This window comes from Pistacia vera, unplaced genomic scaffold (genome assembly GCF_008641045.1).
Source record: "Pistacia vera cultivar Batoury unplaced genomic scaffold, PisVer_v2 Contig153, whole genome shotgun sequence".
Lineage (NCBI taxonomy): Eukaryota > Viridiplantae > Streptophyta > Magnoliopsida > Sapindales > Anacardiaceae > Pistacia > Pistacia vera.
Genome location: NW_022195608.1, coordinates 631,271 through 652,274, shown reverse-complemented (window position 1 = coordinate 652,274; position 21,004 = coordinate 631,271). Strand labels below are relative to the sequence as shown.

Sequence of the window (21,004 nt, the reverse complement as noted above, 5' to 3'; positions counted from 1 at the left end):
TTATTAAACCATGTTGTTAACTGATGAATATGATAAGCAATAAAAATCTACCAAACTGAACTGAAAATTCCGTAAAGGGAACTTACAGGGACTTTCAAAGATAAAAGTGACAGTATCGGTGTAGTCTTCAGCCTTGATGGTGATAATGTCATCATTGCTGGAAATCTTCAGCACCTTGGACAAGTTATCCAGATTCATCCCCATGGAAACATTATGCTCATGTTGTTAGAGCTTGAAACCCTCTGATCGGAGCAACAGGGACACCAACGACACATGGATAGAATACATGGCTAGAATAGATAATCCTGTGGCCGAAAAGTTAAAAAATTTACTTCACTCACCAACTCCTTCATTGCCTTTATTGCAGAATATCTCAATTACTTTCTCCTATGAGCTTTGAGAGAGTTGTCCAACAGTAGAGTATTATTGGCGGGAATGATTGATGGTTATATGGTTTGTTTTTATAGTGTCTTATCAGTTTATGCGGTTTTTAAGTCAAAGATTTATCACAGAATCTTGATCATTTATAAGAGCTGCTGATTTATCAGTTTGCATTTGAATTTGATCACAAACGATCTATGGATTTCACCCATTATTATTTTCCTATTGATTTATCAGTTTGCATTTGAATCTTTTTCACATTCTACTGAACTGCAAATGCCTAGTTCATCAAAATATTAAGAGAAAAATTAAGATTGCATTTAAATTAATTGAAGGCATAGTCTAATTCTCATCTTCCTCAAGCTTGGGAGCCAAACAGAATTTGATGTAACCCATCTCACCAATTTTGTACTCAACCTCAACAGGCAGATCTGAGGACAAGCTGATTGTCACAGTATCTGACAATGGAGCTGCCTTTGTAAATGAGTTCATGAACCTTATTGCAAATGTCAATGACACTGCCTCTTTCACTTTAATTATTGTTGCTTCTTCTGGATACAAACCCAAACACAAACAGAGATTTTCATTTCAATGTGGACGAAATCTCAGAATCCCGCTTTAAAAAAAATAAATAAATATCTTATATACCGTAGTATTTTGCCTGATTACAATGGCAGCAGCTCCAATGTCACCGTTTGTGTAAAACTTTGCACCTTGTTTCGTCACAGAGATCACAACTAGTCAACTACACATAATCATCAACCCAGAATTTAGAATCCACAAGCCCTGAATTTCATTATCAAACACAATGTAAAAATGAGATGTTACCAGAATCACCAATGCCGGCAAGATCTTTACAAATCTTTGCAAACTCAGCTGAGGGCATCCTAATAATATCATTGTATTCATAATCTGGGATTCCAACTCGCTCACAATTGATGTCCATCAATTTCATCTCAAAATCCGATATCTTCTGTGCTGCAATTCAATAAAGAAAATGCAGATTATGACTTCCCCATGATTTTAGTCTCTGCATATCTTGAAAAAAATAATGCATATAACAGGGAAGTCATGAGATAGAAGCAAAAAAAAAAAAAAAATTACTGGGGCTTTCAAACATAAAAGTAACAGAATCGCTGCAGTCTTCAGCCTTGATGGTGATGATGTCATCATTATCAGCACACTTAAGCATCTTCGACATGTTGCCCAGATTAATCCCCATTGAAACATTACGGTCACATTGGTAGCGCTCGAAACCCTCTGACCTGAGCAACATGGACACCAATGAGACGTGGCTAGAATCCATGGCTTGAACTGATAACCCGATGGCTGAACATTCGAAGTTGGCATCATTCACCAAGTCCTTCATCGCCTCCAACACCTTCTTCAGTAGAGACCCTTGAACAAGCCTTAGTTCTACCATCTTCCCAATTCACAAACAAAATTTTGTGAAAGTTAAGAAATTTCAACCCCATTTATAGTTGTATTAATCTAATCCTATCCAGATTATGAAACTAAAGTGTACAAATCGTAATAATATTAGAAACTCTGATACAAATTGGAAAAGAACTCAAATAAGAAACCAACTTAGAATTGAAGTCGTAATCTGGTAGAGGGAGTTGGGTTTTGGGAGAATTGTTTAAAACTTTAAACGTTGGAGTGTTATTGGCGGGCTTTAAAACTGATTGGTTTATCTTTTTGAAGGGAATGATTGTGCGTGTTAGTCGTACTGTATGAATCGTGCAGTGTTTAAAAACCAACCCGAGGTGAAACCGACAAAGTGACGAATCCCCGTTTGACCGACAGATCAAACCGGTGTCCAAAAGTTTGAAATCTTACAAAAACACCCTAAACACTATTGTCAACAACTCGGTGTCAACAAATAAGGTTTGTTTCCGACAACGACAACAATTCCCATAACCACGAAAATACTACCTCAATCTCCTAATCAAAACCCATCCCACCCTTCCTCCGTTCACCTCCCCAATCATTGACAACAAATTTTTTCCGACAATTTAGTTTTGTGATTCCCAATCGATTCACTCACCGATAACCACCTCTATTGCCACCATTCCACTCACCAACCATTTCTTTTCAAAATCCCTAACATTTCAACCTTCAATTATTCAAAAATCGATATCCTAATTTCTAAAGTTTTAAACGAATAAAAAAATTTGTAACCCAACTCGATAACTCCCCCAAGTCCCGTTTCAATTGGCCAAGCCAAGTTTTAAAACAATGATCGTGTCTTATAAAACGAGTCCATCTTCAACAATTCAAAATTCTCCTAACTCAGGGCTAAGCTATTGCCATGAGCAAACAATCAAATATTTTCCCATTTGACCTATTTCTTAAAATTTTAAAAGGTTCTATGTCAAGTGAGAACCACAAACAGTAACTGAAAGGTACACAAAACACTGAGAAATCATATTCTCATAGAGCCTAAAAAAGAATCAAGCCACATAAAAGGGATATTTATACCTATCAAACTACAACTGCTTGGTTCATTAAAATTAAAATTCACCAAGAAACACTATTCATACAACTTGATTCATTGATTGAACAATGAAAAATAAGCCTACAGACTATTAAAATGTCCTTTAAATTTGAGGCTTAGTCTCTTCCTCATCCTCTTCAATCTTGGGTGCCAAGTAAAATCTGATGTAACCCATCTCAGCAATCTTGTATTCAACCACGACTGGTAGCTCTGAAGACAAGCTGATTGTGACAGTGTTGGATAATGGAGTCGCCCTTGTAAATGAGTTCATGTACCTCAGTGCAAAAGTCAATGACACTGGTTCATTCATTTCAATTATTGTTGAATCTTCTGGCTGCAAAATCAATCTCACACCTATCAACCAACGAAACACAAATAGAAATAGCATCGCTTACACAGGACTAAATATACCTTGTCCACCGTGGTATTCTGCCTTAGTACAATGTTAGCAGTCCCGATATCACCCCTGGTGGAAAATTTCACACCTTCCTTTGTCACAGAGATCACAACTGTACAATCACCGAACACAAAAATCAATTCAGATTCCCTAAATATTACCTAAAGAACTTGAGAAATCCAAAATTTCACTGACATAACAATATATTACCAGTATCACCAATGCTGGAAAGGTCTTTACAAATCCTAGCAAACTCGGCTGAAGGCATCCGGACAATAGCATGATACTCGGCCTCAGGGATTCCAAGGTGCTCACTATCAATGTCCATCAGCTTCATTTCAAAATCTGCAATCTTATCTTGTGCTACAATGAAATCCAACCATTACCAAAACAAAAAATTGAACAAAATCATGTCAGCTAACAAAGTAACATGCTTACAGTAGTAAACATAAAGAATAGCTGATTTATACAGTTCAAATTAAACTCATTGCAGCAGCATTGTTTATTAAACCACATTAAGCAACAAACATAAGTACCAACACTACATTTTTAATCTTTTGAATAGTTTCTTCCCAATAAAAACAGAGCAGACTTAAAAGAAAATAGAAAACATCACGACACCTGCTTTTAATATTTCCAAACATCTTGAAAAAAGAAACTGACATACAAAAAAGCAAGAACATCGAATCCAACAGTCTACGGTTATAGTATCGACAACGTTAATTATTCAAAGACTCAAACTGCAACTACAAGAAAAATATATATTTAAAAAAAAAAATAGTATGCTTTGGAATTTTGCTTTTACCACCCTTTCTGGGAGGAAAGAAACAAAGGGATCTTTAAGGAATACGAGAATAAAACATTTACTGTTTATGGGACAGAAATGAAACCAACGGGTGTTTGAAAAGGGGGAAACTCCAACGAAGCGAAACTTAAATTTCTTAAAATTAACAGGTACCCATATGAAACCAAACCACCAAAACCCCAAATCAACGAACAAAACGGTCAATTTAATATCAAAAACCATAAACCCTAATCCTCCAACGAAAACCCTAACATCAACAAAGAAAGAAACCAAAAAGTTAACTTCAGCAAAAACAAACTTACTGGGACTTTCAAACATAAAAGTAACAGTATCGCTGCCATCGTCAGCCTTGATGGTGATGATGTCATCATTACCGGCACACCTCAGCATCTTGGACATGTTGCCCAGATTCATCCCCATGGAAAGGTTACGGTCACATCGGTAGTGCTCGAAGCCCTCCGATCTGAGCAAAAGAGCCACCAACGCCACGTGGCTGGAGTCCATAGCTTGCAGGGAGAACCCGGTGGCCGAACAATCAAAGTTCGCGTCATTCACCAAGTCTTTGATAGCCTCCAACACCTTCTTGAGAAGAGACCCTTGGACCAACCTTAGTTCAAGCATTTTTGCTGGTGCTTTTTTTTTTCTTTCTTTCTTACTTTGTTTCTTGGGGTTAGGGTTAGGACTGGCTTTGAAAAAATGGGAGGGATTGGGTTTGGGTTTATATTGGCGGGTTGGAGCGGGTTAGATTTGGGGAAATGGTTTAAATTATGGAATGTAATTGGCGGGAGTTTGGGCTTATTGGTTCCCGCCAACGGGTTTGGGAGGGAATAATCGTGTGTGGTAGTGGTATTTTCTTATCGTGCGTTATAAGTTTGCATGGGTCCCCGCAAACTTTGGATTCGGGGGGGAAATGGTTATTTAAAATAGTTTTAAATTGAATATATGGCTAATAATTAAAATAAAAAAAAATTCATTATTTCAGAAATATGTATTTATAATGTTTTAAAACCCGGCCCGGCCAGTTCAACCAGGACCTGACTGGTGAGTCGGACCGGGTGAGCCTAAAAACCAGTGTTTTTGTTCTGTCCGCTGGCACCCGCAGTAGGACCGGTGTACTGTAGCACCCACCGGTCCAACCGTCCATTTTAAAAAATCCGGGTCAACATTTATAATATAAAATAATTAAATTTAATAATAAACACTTAAACAGTAAACCCCAATATCATTTCCTTTCCCTCATTTCCCTCCCATTTTCACGCGTTTCCCACCCTTTGCTTTGAAAGTCTGAACTCTGAAGCTTCACTCTCACTGAACTCTGAAAATTACCGCTAGAGTCTTCCCTTCACCGTTGAAACTCGTCGTTGCAGCCTTCACGGTCAACGGCTTGCTTCGTCGTCAGTTGGGGTGCCGCTCATTTCGCAATCTTCTCTGGCATCCACTCTTCATCACCGTCGATCTATGCCATAATCCATCGTCTTCATTCTTGATTCTTCTCGGAGCTACACAGTGCACAGTCGATCTCGATCTCAGAGTTGCACACACTCTTCTTCACATTGCTTGAATCTGACTCAGCTCTTTATAGTTGCCCTGTTCACAGCCGAGCTCCACCTCCCCGACGGGCAACAAACGGCAGCTCATCTTCACTAGCAGGTAACTGTCACGGTGTAGGCATGTCTTTGTTTCAGCCTTCAGGTCTTATGCATGAGATGTCTTAGTTTGCAATGTAGTAGGCTTCATGCTTTACAGTTTACAGATTGAAGTTTGAACTTTGAACTTTGATTCTTTGAAGGGAGAACTAATGAGTAATGACAAAGTAGCACTCTTCTCTACCAACCTAAAAACTTATAAATTCATAATTAATTTAGAATGTGCATTGAGATTAAAGATTGATGAAGAGAGAATGTGCATGATCAGGGCATCAGGCTAAACCGAAATGGGAAGCCTTCGTAGTTTGTGGCTTTGTGATTTAGTAAACTCTGAAGTTTGAACCGAAATGGGAACACCAAAACATTATATTTAACTTTTGTTTTGTAAAAGTTATTGAATTCATTCAAACCTATAGGATTCAATTGATTGGTGAACCAGTTCTGAATTGTTGGTAATTTTTATTGTAATACTGTGATTATGTATTATAGAAGTATGCAAAATTTGAGTAGTTTTTGTTTCGGCATTAATTTATTAAAGATCAGAAAAGAATTAATGGTTAGTGAAGATCTTCTAAACATTGAGAAAGTGGTCAACAACATGTAAAAGTGAAGGATAATAGTATAATACAATGTAGGCAGAACCTATGGATGTATTGTCCCTTCCACTTTTTTTAGAGATTTAGGAGTTCATTATGGAACTATTTGTTTGAATACATGTAATTCTATAAAAAAATTGTGGACAAGTGGTATAAAGTTTTCTAATACACTGTTTTTTCGGATACATGTAATTACTAACTTATTTTTTATTTGTGTTGCCACTTGCCAGGGTAGATATCAAGATTAAAGACAAAGAATATGTCATCATCTGGGTCTTGTCAACAATCTACTTCCATGGATGTTTCACAAACTTTTCGAGGAAGAAATGATATAGCATGGGCACATGTTAATGAGGGCGTGGATGAAAATGGGAAGAAAATATTAACATGTCTTTACTGTGGCAAGATAGTCAAAGGTGGAGGAATCTATCGAGTTAAATTGCATCTAGCGGGTATAAAGGGAGAAGTTGGAAAGTGCCCTAAAGTTCCTTTCGATGTTAAATTCAAGATTGGAGAAGCACTAAATAAAATTGGGGCCAAGAATAAACAAAAAGTTGAACTTCGTAAGAATGTCAATCCTTATGGAGCTAGTGTACAACAATTTGAGGGTGATATGTTAGATGAAGATCAAGAGTGTAAAGAGGTTTCTCCATGTCCAGCTCCAGCTCTAACTTCAACTGCAAGCAGTAAAATAAAAAAATCTATTGGGATAGGTGACTATTTTGCTCCGAAGACTAAGGTTGGGTGTCAACCCTCAATTAGGAGTGTTTTAGCCGAAAAGGAAGCTAAGTGGAGAGCGGACATGGCTGTTGCAAGGTTATTTTATGATTCTTGCATCCCAACTAATGTTATTAATTCAATTTATTTTCAACCTATGGCAGATGTTATAGCTGCAATTGGTCCTGGGTATAAAATCCCAACTTACCATAATTTGCGTGTGAATTTATTGAGAGATGTTAAGAAAGAAGTGCAATTACTTGTTGATAGTTACAAGAAAACTTGGGAGGATGTTGGATGTACTTTAATGGCTAATGGTTGGACAGATAATTCACATAGGTCGCTGATTAATTTTCTAGTGTACTGTCCTAAAGGAGTGTGTTTTGTGAAATCAGTGGATGCTTCAAATGTTGTAAAGGATGCTGCAACATTGTTTGGCTTGTTTGAGGAAATAGCTTTATAGGTTGGACCAAACAATATTGTCCATCTTGTCATTGACAATGGAGCAAACTATAAAGCTGCTGGAAGAATGTTGTCTGAAAAATATAACAGTATTACTTGGTCTCCTTGTGTAGCACATTGTATTAATTTAATGTTGAAAGACATGGCTGAGATGAGTCATATAGTCAACCTTTTGACACGTGCATCTGAGGTTACAAATTTGTGTATAATCATTCATTTGTGCTGGCTTTGCTGAGGAAAAAACAGGTTATATACCTTTACTTCATATGTTTATAATTTACATTGTCAAGATATATTATATATGTACACTTTTTAAAAATTTACCAAGTACTAACATTTATTGTCTATGACTTGAATAGGGTTGGACAAAAATTATACGCCTAGGTGCAACCCGTTTTGCCACAACTTTCATTGCATTGAGCAGCCTACATTAGCACAAATATGACTTGCAATCTACAATGACAGATAGAACTTTTGTGGAGTGCCGATATGCAAAAACTAATAAAGGCAAAGCCTTTATTTCCATAGTTCTAGATAACCAGTTATGGGATGACATTGGTATAGTTTCCAAAGTTGTGAGTCCATTGATGCGTATGCTCCGGATTGTAGAGTCAGATGAGAGGCCTTCAATAGGATATGTGTATGATGGCATGTATAGAACGAGGATGGGAATCAAGAAGCTGTTTAAGAACAAGACAAATCTGTACAAGCCTTATACAACAATTATCAAGATGCGTTGGGATAGGATGTTATGTCATGATCTTCATGCAGCAGCATATTACTTGAATCCTGCTTTTAAATATGACGAGGACACTTTTTTTCAAAAAACCTGAGGTCATGTATGGTTTTCTTGACACTATTGACAATAAAGCAAATGCATTCAAAATGAGCAAGACAACGTTACTGGAGGAGAGTAGATTATATCGAGATCGTCTAGAAAGCTTTTCTCGTGAGCTTGCTTTTCAAACATGCAAAACTACACGGCCATGTATGTAATAGTTATTAACTTTTTAAGTCTAATTTTTAAGTTATGAAATTGTGTTTATTTCTTATGTAATTTATATTTTTATTCTCAATTAGATGAATGGTGGAGGACATTTAGGTTTAGTACTCCAAATTTGCAAAAGTTTGCAATCAAAATTCTAAGCCAAACTTCGGCCTTTTCCGGATATGAGCGAAATTGTAGTGTTTTTGAACGCATACATACTAAAAAGAAGAACAGACTGGAGCATCCATGGTTGAATGATTTGGTTTTCACTCATTATAACTTGCGTTTGCAAAATAGGTATAAAGTCTTCTTCATTTTATTATTTTTATTGATGTCTTTATTGGTCATGATTTGAATATTTAATTTTGCTATTTCAGGAGTTGTTAGTTGTTACAAGAAAATTACATATGATCCTATTGATTATGAGAGTATTGATAAAACTTAATGGTGGATAGTTGACGAGGAAGAGGAGGTTGGTGAGCTTAATTATAATGAATTGGAACAATCATTATATGGAGAAGGAGCTATTCCTGTAGATGGTGGTGAATTTGGTGATCACCCTTCTTATTATGACTCAACAGATGCTTCAGAAGGTTATTTACAATTTTTTAAGCAATTTCAATTTGGTATTAGCTAGTTTATATTCAATTAGTTTAAATGAGAAGATTTAACTCATGATTTTTCTTTTTTGCTAGAATTTTTTGTAGATGATGTCGCCTATTTTAATAATGATGATGATCATCTATTAGGTTGTGTGTGAATTGTCAATTTTAATTGAGGATGGAATGATGGATAGATTGATTGAGGACCATTTGGTGAAGATCAATTTTTGTTAGAATATTGAAATGTTGAGTCGTTGACTTGAAAGTTGAAAACTTGAAACAACTATTATGTTATTTTTCTTCATTAATTTTGTTATTTTGATTTGTATTATTGATATAATGATGTTTGATGATGTTTTGCTATGGATTTTTTATTTTGGAGTTTATGATTTGGACTTTGGAGTAAAATTTGGGAAAGAAATGTATTCTGTGAACAGTAATTTGATGACATCATCATGCTGATGACGTCAAATTACCGTTCACCGGTTAAACCAGTTGGTTCAACCGGTTAAACCGGTCGACCCAAGACCTGACCCTCTTGCCGAGTTTTGTCTCGGGTCGATTTTTAAAACATTATTTTATAGAGGTCAATGCCTTCTACTACACTCTTTTTTAAAGCTAAGAAAATCCACGATGTATAACTCATCAATTAGATCTAACTCCTTCATGCATACTCTATTTGGCTCGAGCGATATAGGTAAGTTGGTAGCATTGTTTTAAAACCCAGATCCGAGGGTAACCTGTTTTGTCGTCCGAATTACGGGTCAATTGGTTGGACCGATGATGTCAGTGACAATTTTATTCTTAAAAAATTATTATTAATCCCTCAATTTTTAATATATTACAAAATTTTCCCTAAAAAGTTCAAATTAGCTCCTAAAATTTTTATTTATTTCAAAAATACCCCCAAAAAATTACTAAATAATCCCTAAACTTTTGGCATATCTCCAAAATACCCCTATAAAATTGTAAATTAACCTTTATAATTTTGAAATATTACAAAAACCCCCTAAGACCTAAACCGAACCGGAGAAGCTATCGGGTCCCAGTCCGACCGACCGGTTGAGTCCGATTTTTAAAACAGAGGTTGGTAGAGCTCCACTTTTGCAATTGGGTCGTTGCAATTACAAGTTGGATATCTAACTGTCCATGCGCTAATGATAGTTTCCTGTACCTGAATCATTGGTTTACTTTTTTCTGAATAGTGGAAAAGAGGATCGAAACATGTCACTGAAATACTCTACTGAGACAAAAATGAACTGTCACGAACATAAAAGAGGTAAGACGGACGATTGGTCAAATCTAATATGGACCGTACATGGACGATTGTTGGAGTTGGTGGTTCTCTTAAGACTATAACCGTAAAACAATTTATTTGTGTGATTACCAAATAGTTGCGTCTCTTGGACCGTGACAAATACATTCACGAATGCAATATTTGGGCCAGCCCAAATGTATAATGATCTTCATTTAAACAAAGCTAGGGAAGTTATAATGTTTTTGAAAAAATATAATAATACCATTAATCACCAATCTTTTTTTAAATTACTAAAATATATACCATTTATTTCACTTCAATATAAATATTTTTATTGAAAAAATATTTATGTATTTTCTATGATTATGAAAACCCCTTTAAAAATATTAAAAAAACACACATAATAAAACACTTACTACTTTTTAATTAATTTTTATATTTTGCCGTTATGAGATTAAATGAAATATACCCAAAATATAATTTTCTCTTTTATATTTCTAACCTTTTATTCTTACCTAAACCCTAAATCCAAAATTTTCTAAATCATTAAAACATTTTTTTCCTAAACAATTATTTGTTTGATGAAAATATATTATTAAAGTTATGAAGAAAGTATTCAAACAAACAAGATGAATAAGAATCTGAAGACTAAAAAGTAAGTTTCAAACTTGAAATTCAGAAAATGGTATATGAGCAAAAGAAACCTATTTAAGAAATTGGGAAAAAGGTGATGTAAAAAAAAACCCTAATTAAGTTTGAAATTAGGGAAAAAATGTGTAATAAAAAACCCTAATTAAGCTTGAAATTGGAGGAAAAGTGATGCAAATAAAACCTAATTAAGCAAAGCTATTTTCAGTATTAATGGGGTTCAAAGAGAAGTTTTTTAAATATAATGAGAAATAGTGATTAATTTGATGGGGGCTAAAAATCACTTCCCTTTCTTTTAAAAAAACAAAACAAAAATAGTGTTATTTAAGCCTCCCAACCACACTCTTTTGAAGTTCCAAAATCAATAATAGATAAATAACTCCTGAGTTTGTTAGTTGCTAATAGGGTATGTATTGAAGTTCTTATTTGATTAATAGTTTTAGAGTTTCAAGGAATTAGTTGAAGTGCGCTTAAACTGACAGACACCCCTGATCATGGAAAAAAAAAAAAAAAAACAAAAAACTTATTTTCTTTCTTATAAACTCATGATTTAGAAACAGTTATCAAATCTATACAAACAAATCAAACCGATATTGGATAAATTATTTCTTAAAAATAACTATAAATAACCCAAGCCCACCTATTCACAATCAAACTTATTAAACAAATAAATGACGAGTGAATTACAATTTCCCGCCCAAGGTTTATCGTAATTACGTTTTCCCACCCAATTTAATTTTTTTAAGAAAAATAGTTTTCCACCCATCGTTAAGATCATTTTGTTAACTTCAACTGAACAGTAATACTACGTTTACCGAGTAAATTACCGATTTTCACATACCGATGCACTTGCCCAATTCTCAAAATCTCAAATTTTAACTTAATCAGTATGTCAAATCGGTACCTTTATCGGTAACTCAAGCATTATTGTCAACTGAATAAGGACAAAATGTTAAACTTTAACTTAACAATGACAATTTAGGGCTGTGCAAAATTGGGTACTTGAACCGGTTTTGCCCAAAAACCGGGTACCCGAATATTCGGGTACCCCTAAAAGAGTACCTGCAAACCAAACCGTTTTTAAGGGTATTCGGTTTTTTGGGTACCCTAATATTCGGGTCAAAAACCGGATACCCGGTTTATGACCCGAATTTGAATATTTTTGCATGAATTTTAATTTTTTACATTTCAAATTTCAATTTGTGAATATAATTTCTTCCATACACTAAATCAACTTTTAATTTAATAACTTAAATACTTAAGATTTGGGATTTTTGCCTCTTGCTCTTTGAAAGTTAAAGGAAAATAGGTTTAAAAACTAGGTTTTTTATTTTTTTATTTCTTAATATACCGAGTACCTGGTTCTCTTAAAATAAATATCCGCTACCCGAACCGAAATTTCGGGTATCACATAATAAATACCTGAAATTGACCCGAATTTTCGGGTTCGGTTCAGTTAACGGTTATTTTTGCACACCCCTAATGACAAGATAGTAAATTCACAAATATGGTAGATGTCTATCGGGCAGTAATATTAAGTCCACAACTTTCTCTCAAAACCCCCGACATGATAGCTCGTAATTGATTAGCTTACAAATAGGTAGGCAGGACCCACAGTAAGCAAACATGACCTATTTACGAGTTGACTAATTACAAACTGTCATATTGGGAATTGTGAGAGAAAGTTGTATGATTAGGTTATGGACCTAGAATTACTATCTGTCGAGTGGGGCCAATACAAAACCTCTTGGGTATAATTGACTTCGGCCAGGGGTTTTGGCATCCGGTAAATTCAGTTTGTTTTTATTAAAAATCAGTCATCATTAATTTTCAATTAAATTAAAAACAAAAACAAAAACAAATCAAGAGTGTTATGGAGATATAACTACCTCAGCAAGCCAAAACCAATACGATTCTGATTTCTGACAACGACTTTTTTCTTAGAACAAAACAAAAACTAAAAAAAAAAAAAAAACCAGCTGTTGGCAGTTGGCTTGTTTCCCATCATTCCATTATAAAGTGTTTTTGCTTTGCTTCATACTCACTACTGATTTTCCAACACTTTCTCTTTCCACCTCTCACACAATGTCAGATCTCAAGCTCAGGCCTGAGATCTCTTTCACTGAAACCTTCTTCTGCAGCGCTTTTGCTGCTTGTTTCGCTGAGGTATCTTATGTTTTCAAATGATTTTGCTGCATATGTTTTGATTTCAATTTCAGCATTTCTTATAAACTTATTTGATGATTTTTTTTTTTGTTTTTTTGCGTTGACTTTTCATTAGAATTTGTTTTGGTATCTGGGTATGTGTTTTTTTTTTTTTTTTTTTGCGTTGACTTTTCATTAGAATTTGTTTTGGTATCTGGGTATGTGCAAAATGTAGGATATTTATTGTAATGTTGAATGAATTTTACCTTGAATTGTATTTCAGTTTCTGTTTTGAGTGAATTAAGAGTGTTTTGCTGTGAGTAATGTATGGTCAAATTTTTTAAGTGGAGAAAAACTGATTGCCACTTGAAAGTCAAACTAAAAAGGTGAGAGAGACTCATCACTTGATTATTCAGAATTTGTTCCAGATACTTCATTATTTCATAGTTCAGTTGGAATTACACATGCTTCAAGTGATTATTGTGCTTGTTTACAAGTGATCAAGTGAGGCTTTGCTCTCCTCATATTGTCTTTTAATGAAGTCAAGTTGCAATTATTTGAATGTTACTTATCATTTTGCTGATGTTTGCAGCTGTGTACCATACCTTTGGACACAGCTAAAGTCCGCCTTCAGCTCCAAAAGAAAACGGTTAGTGAAGATGGGGTTAGTGTGTCTAAGTATAGAGGTTTGTTGGGTACAGTTGCTACTATTGCAAGGGAAGAGGGTTTATCGGCTCTATGGAAAGGGATAATAGCAGGGTTACATCGCCAATGTATTTATGGAGGCTTAAGAGTTGGGTTATATGATCCTGTAAGTATAAGATATGTTTTGCATTGATGAATGTGGTCAATTCTTTTTGTTTATTTTTTGATATGTATTGATGCCTACTCACAAAAATGCTTTTTGAGCAGGTCAAAACTTTCCTAGTTGGCAGTGATTTTGTTGGAGATATTCCTTTATACCAAAAAATATTTGCAGCTTTCCTGACTGGTGAGTACATTTGGTGACTGCCTGCTGCTCTAAAGTGGGTAGATCTTGCATAACTTCTTGGTTTGACCATATGTAGGTGCTGAAAGTATACTCAATATGGTATTTTGTTTACATTTCAATTTAAAGTACATACTATTTATGTCAAACTCTTATTAAAATACAATTTTCACTACAAACAGGGGCTATAGCAATTGCCGTGGCTAATCCAACTGATCTTGTTAAAGTTCGACTTCAAGCTGAAGGGAAATTACTATCTGGAGTGCCCAGGCGTTATTATGGAACCTTGGATGCCTATTACACCATAGTGAGACAGGTTAGTTTTGTATAGTAATTGTCTTCAATATATATACATACACAGACACATGCACAAAGACATACTTATTTAACTTATTACAAACACTAGGAAGGACTGGCAGCACTATGGACTGGACTTGGACCTAATATAGCACGAAATGCTCTTATAAATGCTGCTGAGCTAGCCAGTTATGATCAAGTAAAACAGGTGACTTCAAGTGTTGAGTCGTATGAAATACTAAGGTTATCATTTCTAAGTTGATGTCTTGATTATGTCCTAATATATTCAAACTTATGCAGACGATTTTGAGAATTCCAGGGTTCATGGACAATGTTTTTACCCATATTCTAGCTGGTCTTGGTGCAGGCTTTTTTGCCGTCTGTATTGGTTCTCCTATTGATGTGGTAGGCCTTCTATATCTGCTTCTGCTTTCAGTGAAGAATTATGATTTTGGTTGTTCACATTATTTATCATCATAATCAGCTTGTAGTGTTAAAGTTTTACCTTTTAAGACTTAGACTAAAGTGTATTGCAGTCCACTGTTGCCCAAGTTGCAGAAACCAAAGAACTATTTACATAAATCGAAGAAACCACATAACAGATATTATTGAAGTACAAATTTATGGCATTACCATCAGGCTTAAATTTCTGTTTCCTTATACGCTTTGGTCCTAGAGCACACTTTATAAGCATATTGAACCTTTCTCAATCACTGCTATGTGAAGTAATGTATGTCATATATGTTCTGTTCCAGGTAAAATCTAGAATGATGGGAGATTCAGGCTACAAAAACACTCTTGATTGTTTCATCAAGACTTTGAAGAATGAGGTATGCTACAGTTTCATCTTGATCATGTACCACATCACTGTAGATGTCATATAAAATAAGATGTTTTTATTTATTTTTATATTTTCTATTTTTCAGTTGTTATCTGGATTTCATTTTGATTGTGAGTCATATTGGAGTATTTGTCTCATATAAATATCCTTGATACCAGATGAAAGTTGAACTTGACATGAAATTCTTGATTTTGATTTGGTGAAAGATTTTAAATGAGCTGTTTAACATGCTTTACAACTGCAAATTCTTATCGAACTTGCATGGTTTTATTAAATCTTTTCTCTTTTGCAGAATTCTGACTGCAATTAAATCTTGACTGAAACTTAATTGTTTTAGGAGCAAAAATTTCAATTAATGCCATTAGGATTCTTTGATTAGTAACTAATAGCAGCTAATGCACTGCAGGGAATTTCTGCCTTCTATAAGGGGTTTCTTCCCAATTTTGGTCGACTGGGGTCTTGGAACGTGATCATGTTTCTGACTCTTGAGCAAGTAAGATTGCAGATTGTTATCCATTTTAGTCTTTGAATATCACCTTTTAACTTTTGTGGTTACTACTTGATATATTCCCAAACGTATAGGTGAACCTAGGCACTTGTTTATCTCCTGATTCTCGTAATTGTTTCTGGAACTTCTTGTTGGTTTTCATATGTTGCAATTATTACATTTTTGTGGATTGGACTAAATTCTTATGCTTGCTTGGTAAGGATATGTTATGGCCGAGTCATCTAGACAAGCCAAGTGCATTGTTGAAGAAACAAAATGGCCTTTCTGAAACTAGTTTCTTTCATTCTTGTCTTATAGAACTTGGAAACTTTAACTTTGTTTTGTTGTTAATCTGTTGTGGATTGGCTTATTTTATTTGCTTTTATTTAACCCACTATTGGTGTATCTGAAGAAATTCATACTTTTTACTGCCAGTAATGAAATTGCTTATCCTCTCTATAATCTCTTCTTGACAGGCTAAGAAAGTTTTCATCCGGGAAGTGTATGTTGACTGATTTTTTGGGTGCCGGAAGACAGCTTTTGCCTGGTAGTTCCCCGATTATACCTCCCAGAAAAGAAATGAGATGGGCCCTGCAGTCTTTCCATTTCCTTTAGAGACGAAACTTTTCTCCTTGTGAATATTCAGAGGACTTAAAATTCGATTTATCAGGGTTATAGTACCACACCCTCCTGTAAGAGAACAAGCTCTTTCTTTTCTTTTTTTTTTTGAAATCGACATAATTTTCCAAAATGTACTTTAGATGATGTGAACATACTTGAGACATTCAATAAATATAACTTATTTAACATACTTGAGGCATTCAATGAATATTTACTTGTACATGTTAAATGTTGATATTGTACCAACTTGGTTGATGGTGAAAGCATAATTTGCTCAGCACAATAAATTTGCCCTGCAATGAACCCATTATAAATATATTTTGACAATGCTGGTTAGATCAAATGGGCTGTTACCCTGTTATTCAAATCATGCATCATTTTAACTTATATTTCTGTGAAACAGAGAATTGAAACATGTAGAATGCAGGTCATAGTACCCTAGCAAAAGATCTGCAGTTTCAAGATCCTGCAATAAAATTGTAGCATCATGGCAGACTGATTGGATGAACCCTTTTTTTTCACTGAAGCATGTAGCATAGAACATGTTCATGTTACAGAGTCTAACATTAGTGACCTAATAACATGTAGTAGTACATCTAAAAGGCTTAATACTAATAACATGTAGTAGTAGTCTAAAACCTCTATGGAGGACTTTCTTGTTATTTAAGGAAACATCACCGGTGACCTGGAACTGTGAACACTAGCCCAAACGCACCATTTCTTCCTAAAACCCATGAACTACATATAACAAGCCGATATGAAATACCTCATGTCCTTGATACCAGGTAAACTCTAGCCTTAATTACTGTTCCATTTCCAAGCTTGAAGCCAGGGCTCACCGGAAACCCCACAATCTGACCAGGGGGTGGCTTGCCACCAGAAAATTTGACAACACTTTCCATGTACTGTGGATGAAACTCTGCTCTCCTGCTTGCCTCAAACTGGCATGGTGCTGGGTCAAGTGAGAATGCCAGCAAGTGAAGCAACCAAATTGCCTTGGCCAGTCCCAAGAACTCACCATAGAACTGACTCCTTGGGTGGTTTCCAGCCAATACTTGGCGGTGCTGCTCCAAGTCTCCGAACAAGGACTCTTCCATTTTGGGATGAACGATAGCGAGATACTTCTTGGAGCAGAATTTGCCAAAATGACATGTAGGCAAGATTCCCAGAAGCTCAACAGGGTCCATGGCCTTCATGTCACGGTATTGGGTGAAGCAATCGCGACGATACTGGTCTGGATTGATGAGAGAAGAAAGGCTGCCGTCCATGTAGAAAGTCTCATGGTCGAACCCCTGGAAGATTTTGCGTGAAATGTAGGACTCAAGTGCATACTTGGCATGGTTGGTTGCCACGACGGAACTCGTAATGGTGGTGATTGTTTCAGGGCTGTTGGCAGAGGCAGCTTCAATGGAACGCACAGCAGCAGCAATGTCCCAATGCGCAGCTCGCATAAGGGAGAGTAGCAGCGATGTGAAAGATTTTGATGCATCTTTCACAAGGCTAATTGTTGCTTCAAACAGGTCCGGTGCTGGTGCTGCTATAACTGTTATCAGAATCAATTTCATGTGAGATTTCTGGACAAGCTTTTCAGAACATCTTTATTCTTTCTGGATATGGAATAAGTACAACTACCAGTTTACCATAAAATAATTTGATAATAACTGAGAAACAGTATCAAATGCATCAAGATACAAGGTCTGCAGAGTCAATTTTATACCTTGAGGAGCTTGACTGTTGCAGTTGACTTTCCTCTTGGAGAAAGACCTCCCCCTTCTGCTACTGCCAAGATTATTAGTAACATTCTTCAGCTTCTCCTTCAGGTTCTCAACTTCAACTTCTCTAGCTTTCACCTCCTTCTTCAAGTCCTCCACTGCCGCCTCGTACGGCGCCACCACTTCTCTCACCATTCCTCTACCACCACCGCCGCCGCAACCACCGTCACCAATCCTCCTCCTCCTAAACCACCTCTCTCTCAACACACCAACCCTTCTCATCTCGCCCACGATCGCCACGTCAGCTACCCTCATCCTCTCCGGGTCCCACGGACAATGCGCCTCCTGTAAGCTAACGTACGCTTTCTTCATAGCAGAAAACGCCTCAAACACCTCGCTCATTATCGTCTCCAGTTCTATCACTCTCTCTACACTCACCACTTCCCTCTCTCTCACAATCTCGACTCCTCCATCTCTCTTTTCTTCTTCTTCTTCTTCTTCTGAGTTATACTCATAGTCTTGTTCTTCTTCATCGTCTTCAACGTTTTGGTCGTCTTGTCGAGCATTGGCAAGTGGGTGAAGCAAGCAAGAAGATGCCACTCTCTGTATCAGATCGGAGAAATTTGAGACCTTGGCTGCCATATCTCCTTTCTTCTTCACCTTCAAGTTCAACGCTCCGTTTCTTTAATTAAAATACATCACAAAGACAAAACAGAAGCAACAAGTCAGTGACTGAGTTAATGCAGCTAACTATATATTATTTATAGCACCTAACTCTCTCTCCCATGTGCTTGCTCAGACACTAACACAGTAAGATATTAGAAAACATTTATCTTTCTTCCTCGTAGAAAAGTCAATAAAATGTAATAAATATGTAAAATTTGGCTGACCTGGTAGAGTGAAAGTTGTTCTGAGATTTTAGAGTGAATTTTGATTGGTTGTGGTTGTGGTTGTGGGGAAGATCTCTGTTGAACTGAACAGAGTACCAAAACGTCAAGTCTTTAGCTTCTATTTCCACACTTCTCGGGTTGCTCTTCTTCTTCCTGAAATTGAATACAACCAAAACTGGGTTACAGAATTTTAGTATGTAAAAGTAATTCCGGTGACCGGTAAACTGATATATACGGTTCAGTGAACTAGGCGGAAATGGTGGAGATTATACTGGCATAGATGAGGGAAGGGAGACAAGTGTATGGTTTAGATTTAGAGTTGGTGTTTTGATGGGATGAGCAGATATTGAGAGTGACTGAAGTGTAATGTCACTCACACTGATGCTGGTGCTGCAACGTGCTTTCTATTGGGGTAATGTTAGATTGTCACTGTTAAAACATATCTTAGGAGAAAAAGATTGTTGATCTGAAAATTAACAATGGTTATTAGTTCTTAAATTAAATATTCATGTTACTGGTACTGGACTCCTCTTGGACCCAGATCGACCTGTATAAACTGACTATTTTGCGGCTTTGCCGCTACTCTTTTACATGTAATAATTTGTCAGTTCATAAAGTCAGTCTGTGTAGTGTTTCAAGCGATTGTGTATACTCAAATGATCTTATGAAACAATTACGTTTGCAGAATCATGCAACTCTATTAGCTCTTAAAAACAGACCAAAATATAAAAGCTCCCATTGAAGTCGAGAAGGACATTGAAACCACTATCGGTTGATCTAGCAATTAACTAAGACTCTTGGAAGTATTATTCAATCCACTTGGGTTGTTAATAGGAGTCATTACTGAGAAAATTTATTCGACTACACTTTTGAGAATTAGTTGAGATATGTGCAAGTTGTCTTTATACCTCCCATCAACCAAAAAAGAAAAAAAAGTGAGGAGGACACTGAAAAACTTGTGCTGAAGGATTGGTCAGGAAAAGGGAATGGGGTAGCTTATGGTGGTAGCTGAAGAGGGTCCTGTCCACGTGGGATTGTCCACCAAAAAAATGGACTATTATTAGCCCAGAAAAAAAGTGTTAAACAATCTGCTTAGTCAGTGAGGTCTTTTCTATTTGCTGCATAAACAGTTTGGAAGGCTCCGATGCAGAGCTTTGATATTATATGAGACAAATATTCTATCTTCCTATTTGCATTTGTGCTCAAAGGGATGTTATTTGCTATAAACAGAGGTCTGAAATCGCACTAAAAATGACACCAATATGATAATCTAAATCAAAATGATCAGGAAAAGTAATTAATTCAACATTTAAAGTTCTGAAAGTATATGTACTTGGGATTACTTTGATGACTAATCTTTACAAAATTGTAAAAGCAAGGAAGGAATCCGGAAAAAAACAGTGAGAAAATCAAAGATTGCAGACAAAGAAAGGCATATAGGACGTTATACAATAGTAGCCATGAATGTGACTGAAGTTAAGATGATGAACAGTACATTACCTTGAATTTTCATGGCGCCTGGAACAAAGGAACATGGAAGGAAACATGGTTTTTCGATCAGTCTTAGAAGTAAGAGAGAGAACTGAACTGAAATGTTATTTGAGTTTGATGTATATTATGAACACAGGGTAGTTCAAAATGCTTGAGTTTGTATATAAAAGATTTCAACTGCTAAGGGCTACTACGTGACCAAAAGAAAGATGTTCAGTACTGTTTATTACTTCTACCGATCATAGCTAATTGTAATATGTTGGCTAGGTGTCTAGCATTTTACTGTAGTGGAGGACGTCAGTGGGTCAAATTATGTCGACCAAACTATCGGAGAAAGCTGATGGTTTAAGAAAATAAAATTGTGTCTTTACTGATAATTATAGTTTTTAACTTAACGATAAGTGTTTTACGTTAACATTATATATGTTAATAGAAATATTATTATTATAAACGTGCATACAATCAAAAAATGGCAAAATTCTTCCTATCATATCATTAATTTCTAAATGAGGAAATGCATTGCTGTAAGTTGTTG

At 35.8% G+C, this 21,004-nt stretch overlaps 5 protein-coding genes across 5 annotated transcripts; 2 read left to right on the top strand and 3 right to left on the bottom strand.

Moving 5' to 3' along the window:
• Positions 1-723: 723 nt before the first annotated feature.
• Positions 724-1,804, bottom strand: LOC116124593 (proliferating cell nuclear antigen-like). Its single transcript, XM_031410324.1, has 4 exons — positions 1,486-1,804; positions 1,210-1,359; positions 1,021-1,118; positions 724-936 (listed from the first exon to the last, which is right to left on the bottom strand). The coding sequence occupies exons 1-4, from the start codon at positions 1,802-1,804 to the stop codon at positions 724-726; spliced, it is 780 nt and encodes a 259-aa protein (XP_031266184.1).
• A 1,026-nt stretch (positions 1,805-2,830) lies between these two features.
• Positions 2,831-4,795, bottom strand: LOC116124571 (proliferating cell nuclear antigen). The gene is made up of 4 exons (XM_031410291.1): positions 4,383-4,795; positions 3,486-3,638; positions 3,290-3,387; positions 2,831-3,212 (listed from the first exon to the last, which is right to left on the bottom strand). Exons 1-4 carry the CDS (start codon positions 4,699-4,701, stop codon positions 2,982-2,984), a joined length of 801 nt encoding a protein of 266 aa, XP_031266151.1. The 5' UTR covers positions 4,702-4,795; the 3' UTR covers positions 2,831-2,981.
• A 1,786-nt stretch (positions 4,796-6,581) lies between these two features.
• LOC116124550 lies at positions 6,582-7,502 on the top strand. The gene has a single exon (XM_031410271.1). The coding sequence runs from the start codon at positions 6,582-6,584 to the stop codon at positions 7,500-7,502; it is 921 nt and encodes a 306-aa protein (XP_031266131.1).
• Positions 7,503-12,964: 5,462 nt separating this feature from the next.
• Positions 12,965-16,566, top strand: LOC116124575 (mitochondrial uncoupling protein 2). The gene is made up of 9 exons (XM_031410299.1): positions 12,965-13,163; positions 13,735-13,953; positions 14,055-14,133; positions 14,313-14,446; positions 14,537-14,635; positions 14,728-14,832; positions 15,183-15,257; positions 15,675-15,761; positions 16,232-16,566. The coding sequence occupies exons 1-9, from the start codon at positions 13,083-13,085 to the stop codon at positions 16,268-16,270; spliced, it is 918 nt and encodes a 305-aa protein (XP_031266159.1). The 5' UTR covers positions 12,965-13,082; the 3' UTR covers positions 16,271-16,566.
• Positions 16,567-16,756: 190 nt separating this feature from the next.
• Positions 16,757-19,345, bottom strand: LOC116124577 (protein GRAVITROPIC IN THE LIGHT 1). Its single transcript, XM_031410303.1, has 3 exons — positions 18,979-19,345; positions 18,094-18,770; positions 16,757-17,919 (listed from the first exon to the last, which is right to left on the bottom strand). The coding sequence occupies exons 2-3, from the start codon at positions 18,728-18,730 to the stop codon at positions 17,144-17,146; spliced, it is 1,413 nt and encodes a 470-aa protein (XP_031266163.1). The 5' UTR covers positions 18,731-18,770; positions 18,979-19,345; the 3' UTR covers positions 16,757-17,143.
• Positions 19,346-21,004: the final 1,659 nt, after the last annotated feature.

Bases quoted from the DNA above. Each gene is read 5' to 3' on its own strand.
- LOC116124593 (XM_031410324.1), bottom strand. From the start codon at position 1,804: ATGGTAGAACTAAGGCTTGTTCAAGGGTCTCTACTGAAGAAGGTGTTG. The intron at 1,360-1,485 runs GTAATTTTTTTT...ATTGAATTGCAG, and splicing joins TTTTATGTTTGAAAGCCCCA to CACAGAAGATATCGGATTTT. The intron at 1,119-1,209 runs GTAACATCTCAT...GTAGTTGACTAG, and splicing joins TGCCGGCATTGGTGATTCTG to TTGTGATCTCTGTGACGAAA.
- LOC116124571 (XM_031410291.1), bottom strand. From the start codon at position 4,701: ATGCTTGAACTAAGGTTGGTCCAAGGGTCTCTTCTCAAGAAGGTGTTG. The intron at 3,639-4,382 runs GTAAGTTTGTTT...ATTTCATTGTAG, and splicing joins TTTTATGTTTGAAAGTCCCA to CACAAGATAAGATTGCAGAT. The intron at 3,213-3,289 runs GTATATTTAGTC...TTGATTTTGCAG, and splicing joins AGAATACCACGGTGGACAAG to CCAGAAGATTCAACAATAAT.
- LOC116124550 (XM_031410271.1), top strand. From the start codon at position 6,582: ATGTCATCATCTGGGTCTTGTCAACAATCTACTTCCATGGATGTTTCA.
- LOC116124575 (XM_031410299.1), top strand. From the start codon at position 13,083: ATGTCAGATCTCAAGCTCAGGCCTGAGATCTCTTTCACTGAAACCTTC. The intron at 13,954-14,054 runs GTAAGTATAAGA...CTTTTTGAGCAG, and splicing joins GAGTTGGGTTATATGATCCT to GTCAAAACTTTCCTAGTTGG. The intron at 14,636-14,727 runs GTGACTTCAAGT...AAACTTATGCAG, and splicing joins GTTATGATCAAGTAAAACAG to ACGATTTTGAGAATTCCAGG.
- LOC116124577 (XM_031410303.1), bottom strand. From the start codon at position 18,730: ATGGCAGCCAAGGTCTCAAATTTCTCCGATCTGATACAGAGAGTGGCA. The intron at 17,920-18,093 runs GTATAAAATTGA...TTCTGATAACAG, and splicing joins CAACAGTCAAGCTCCTCAAG to TTATAGCAGCACCAGCACCG.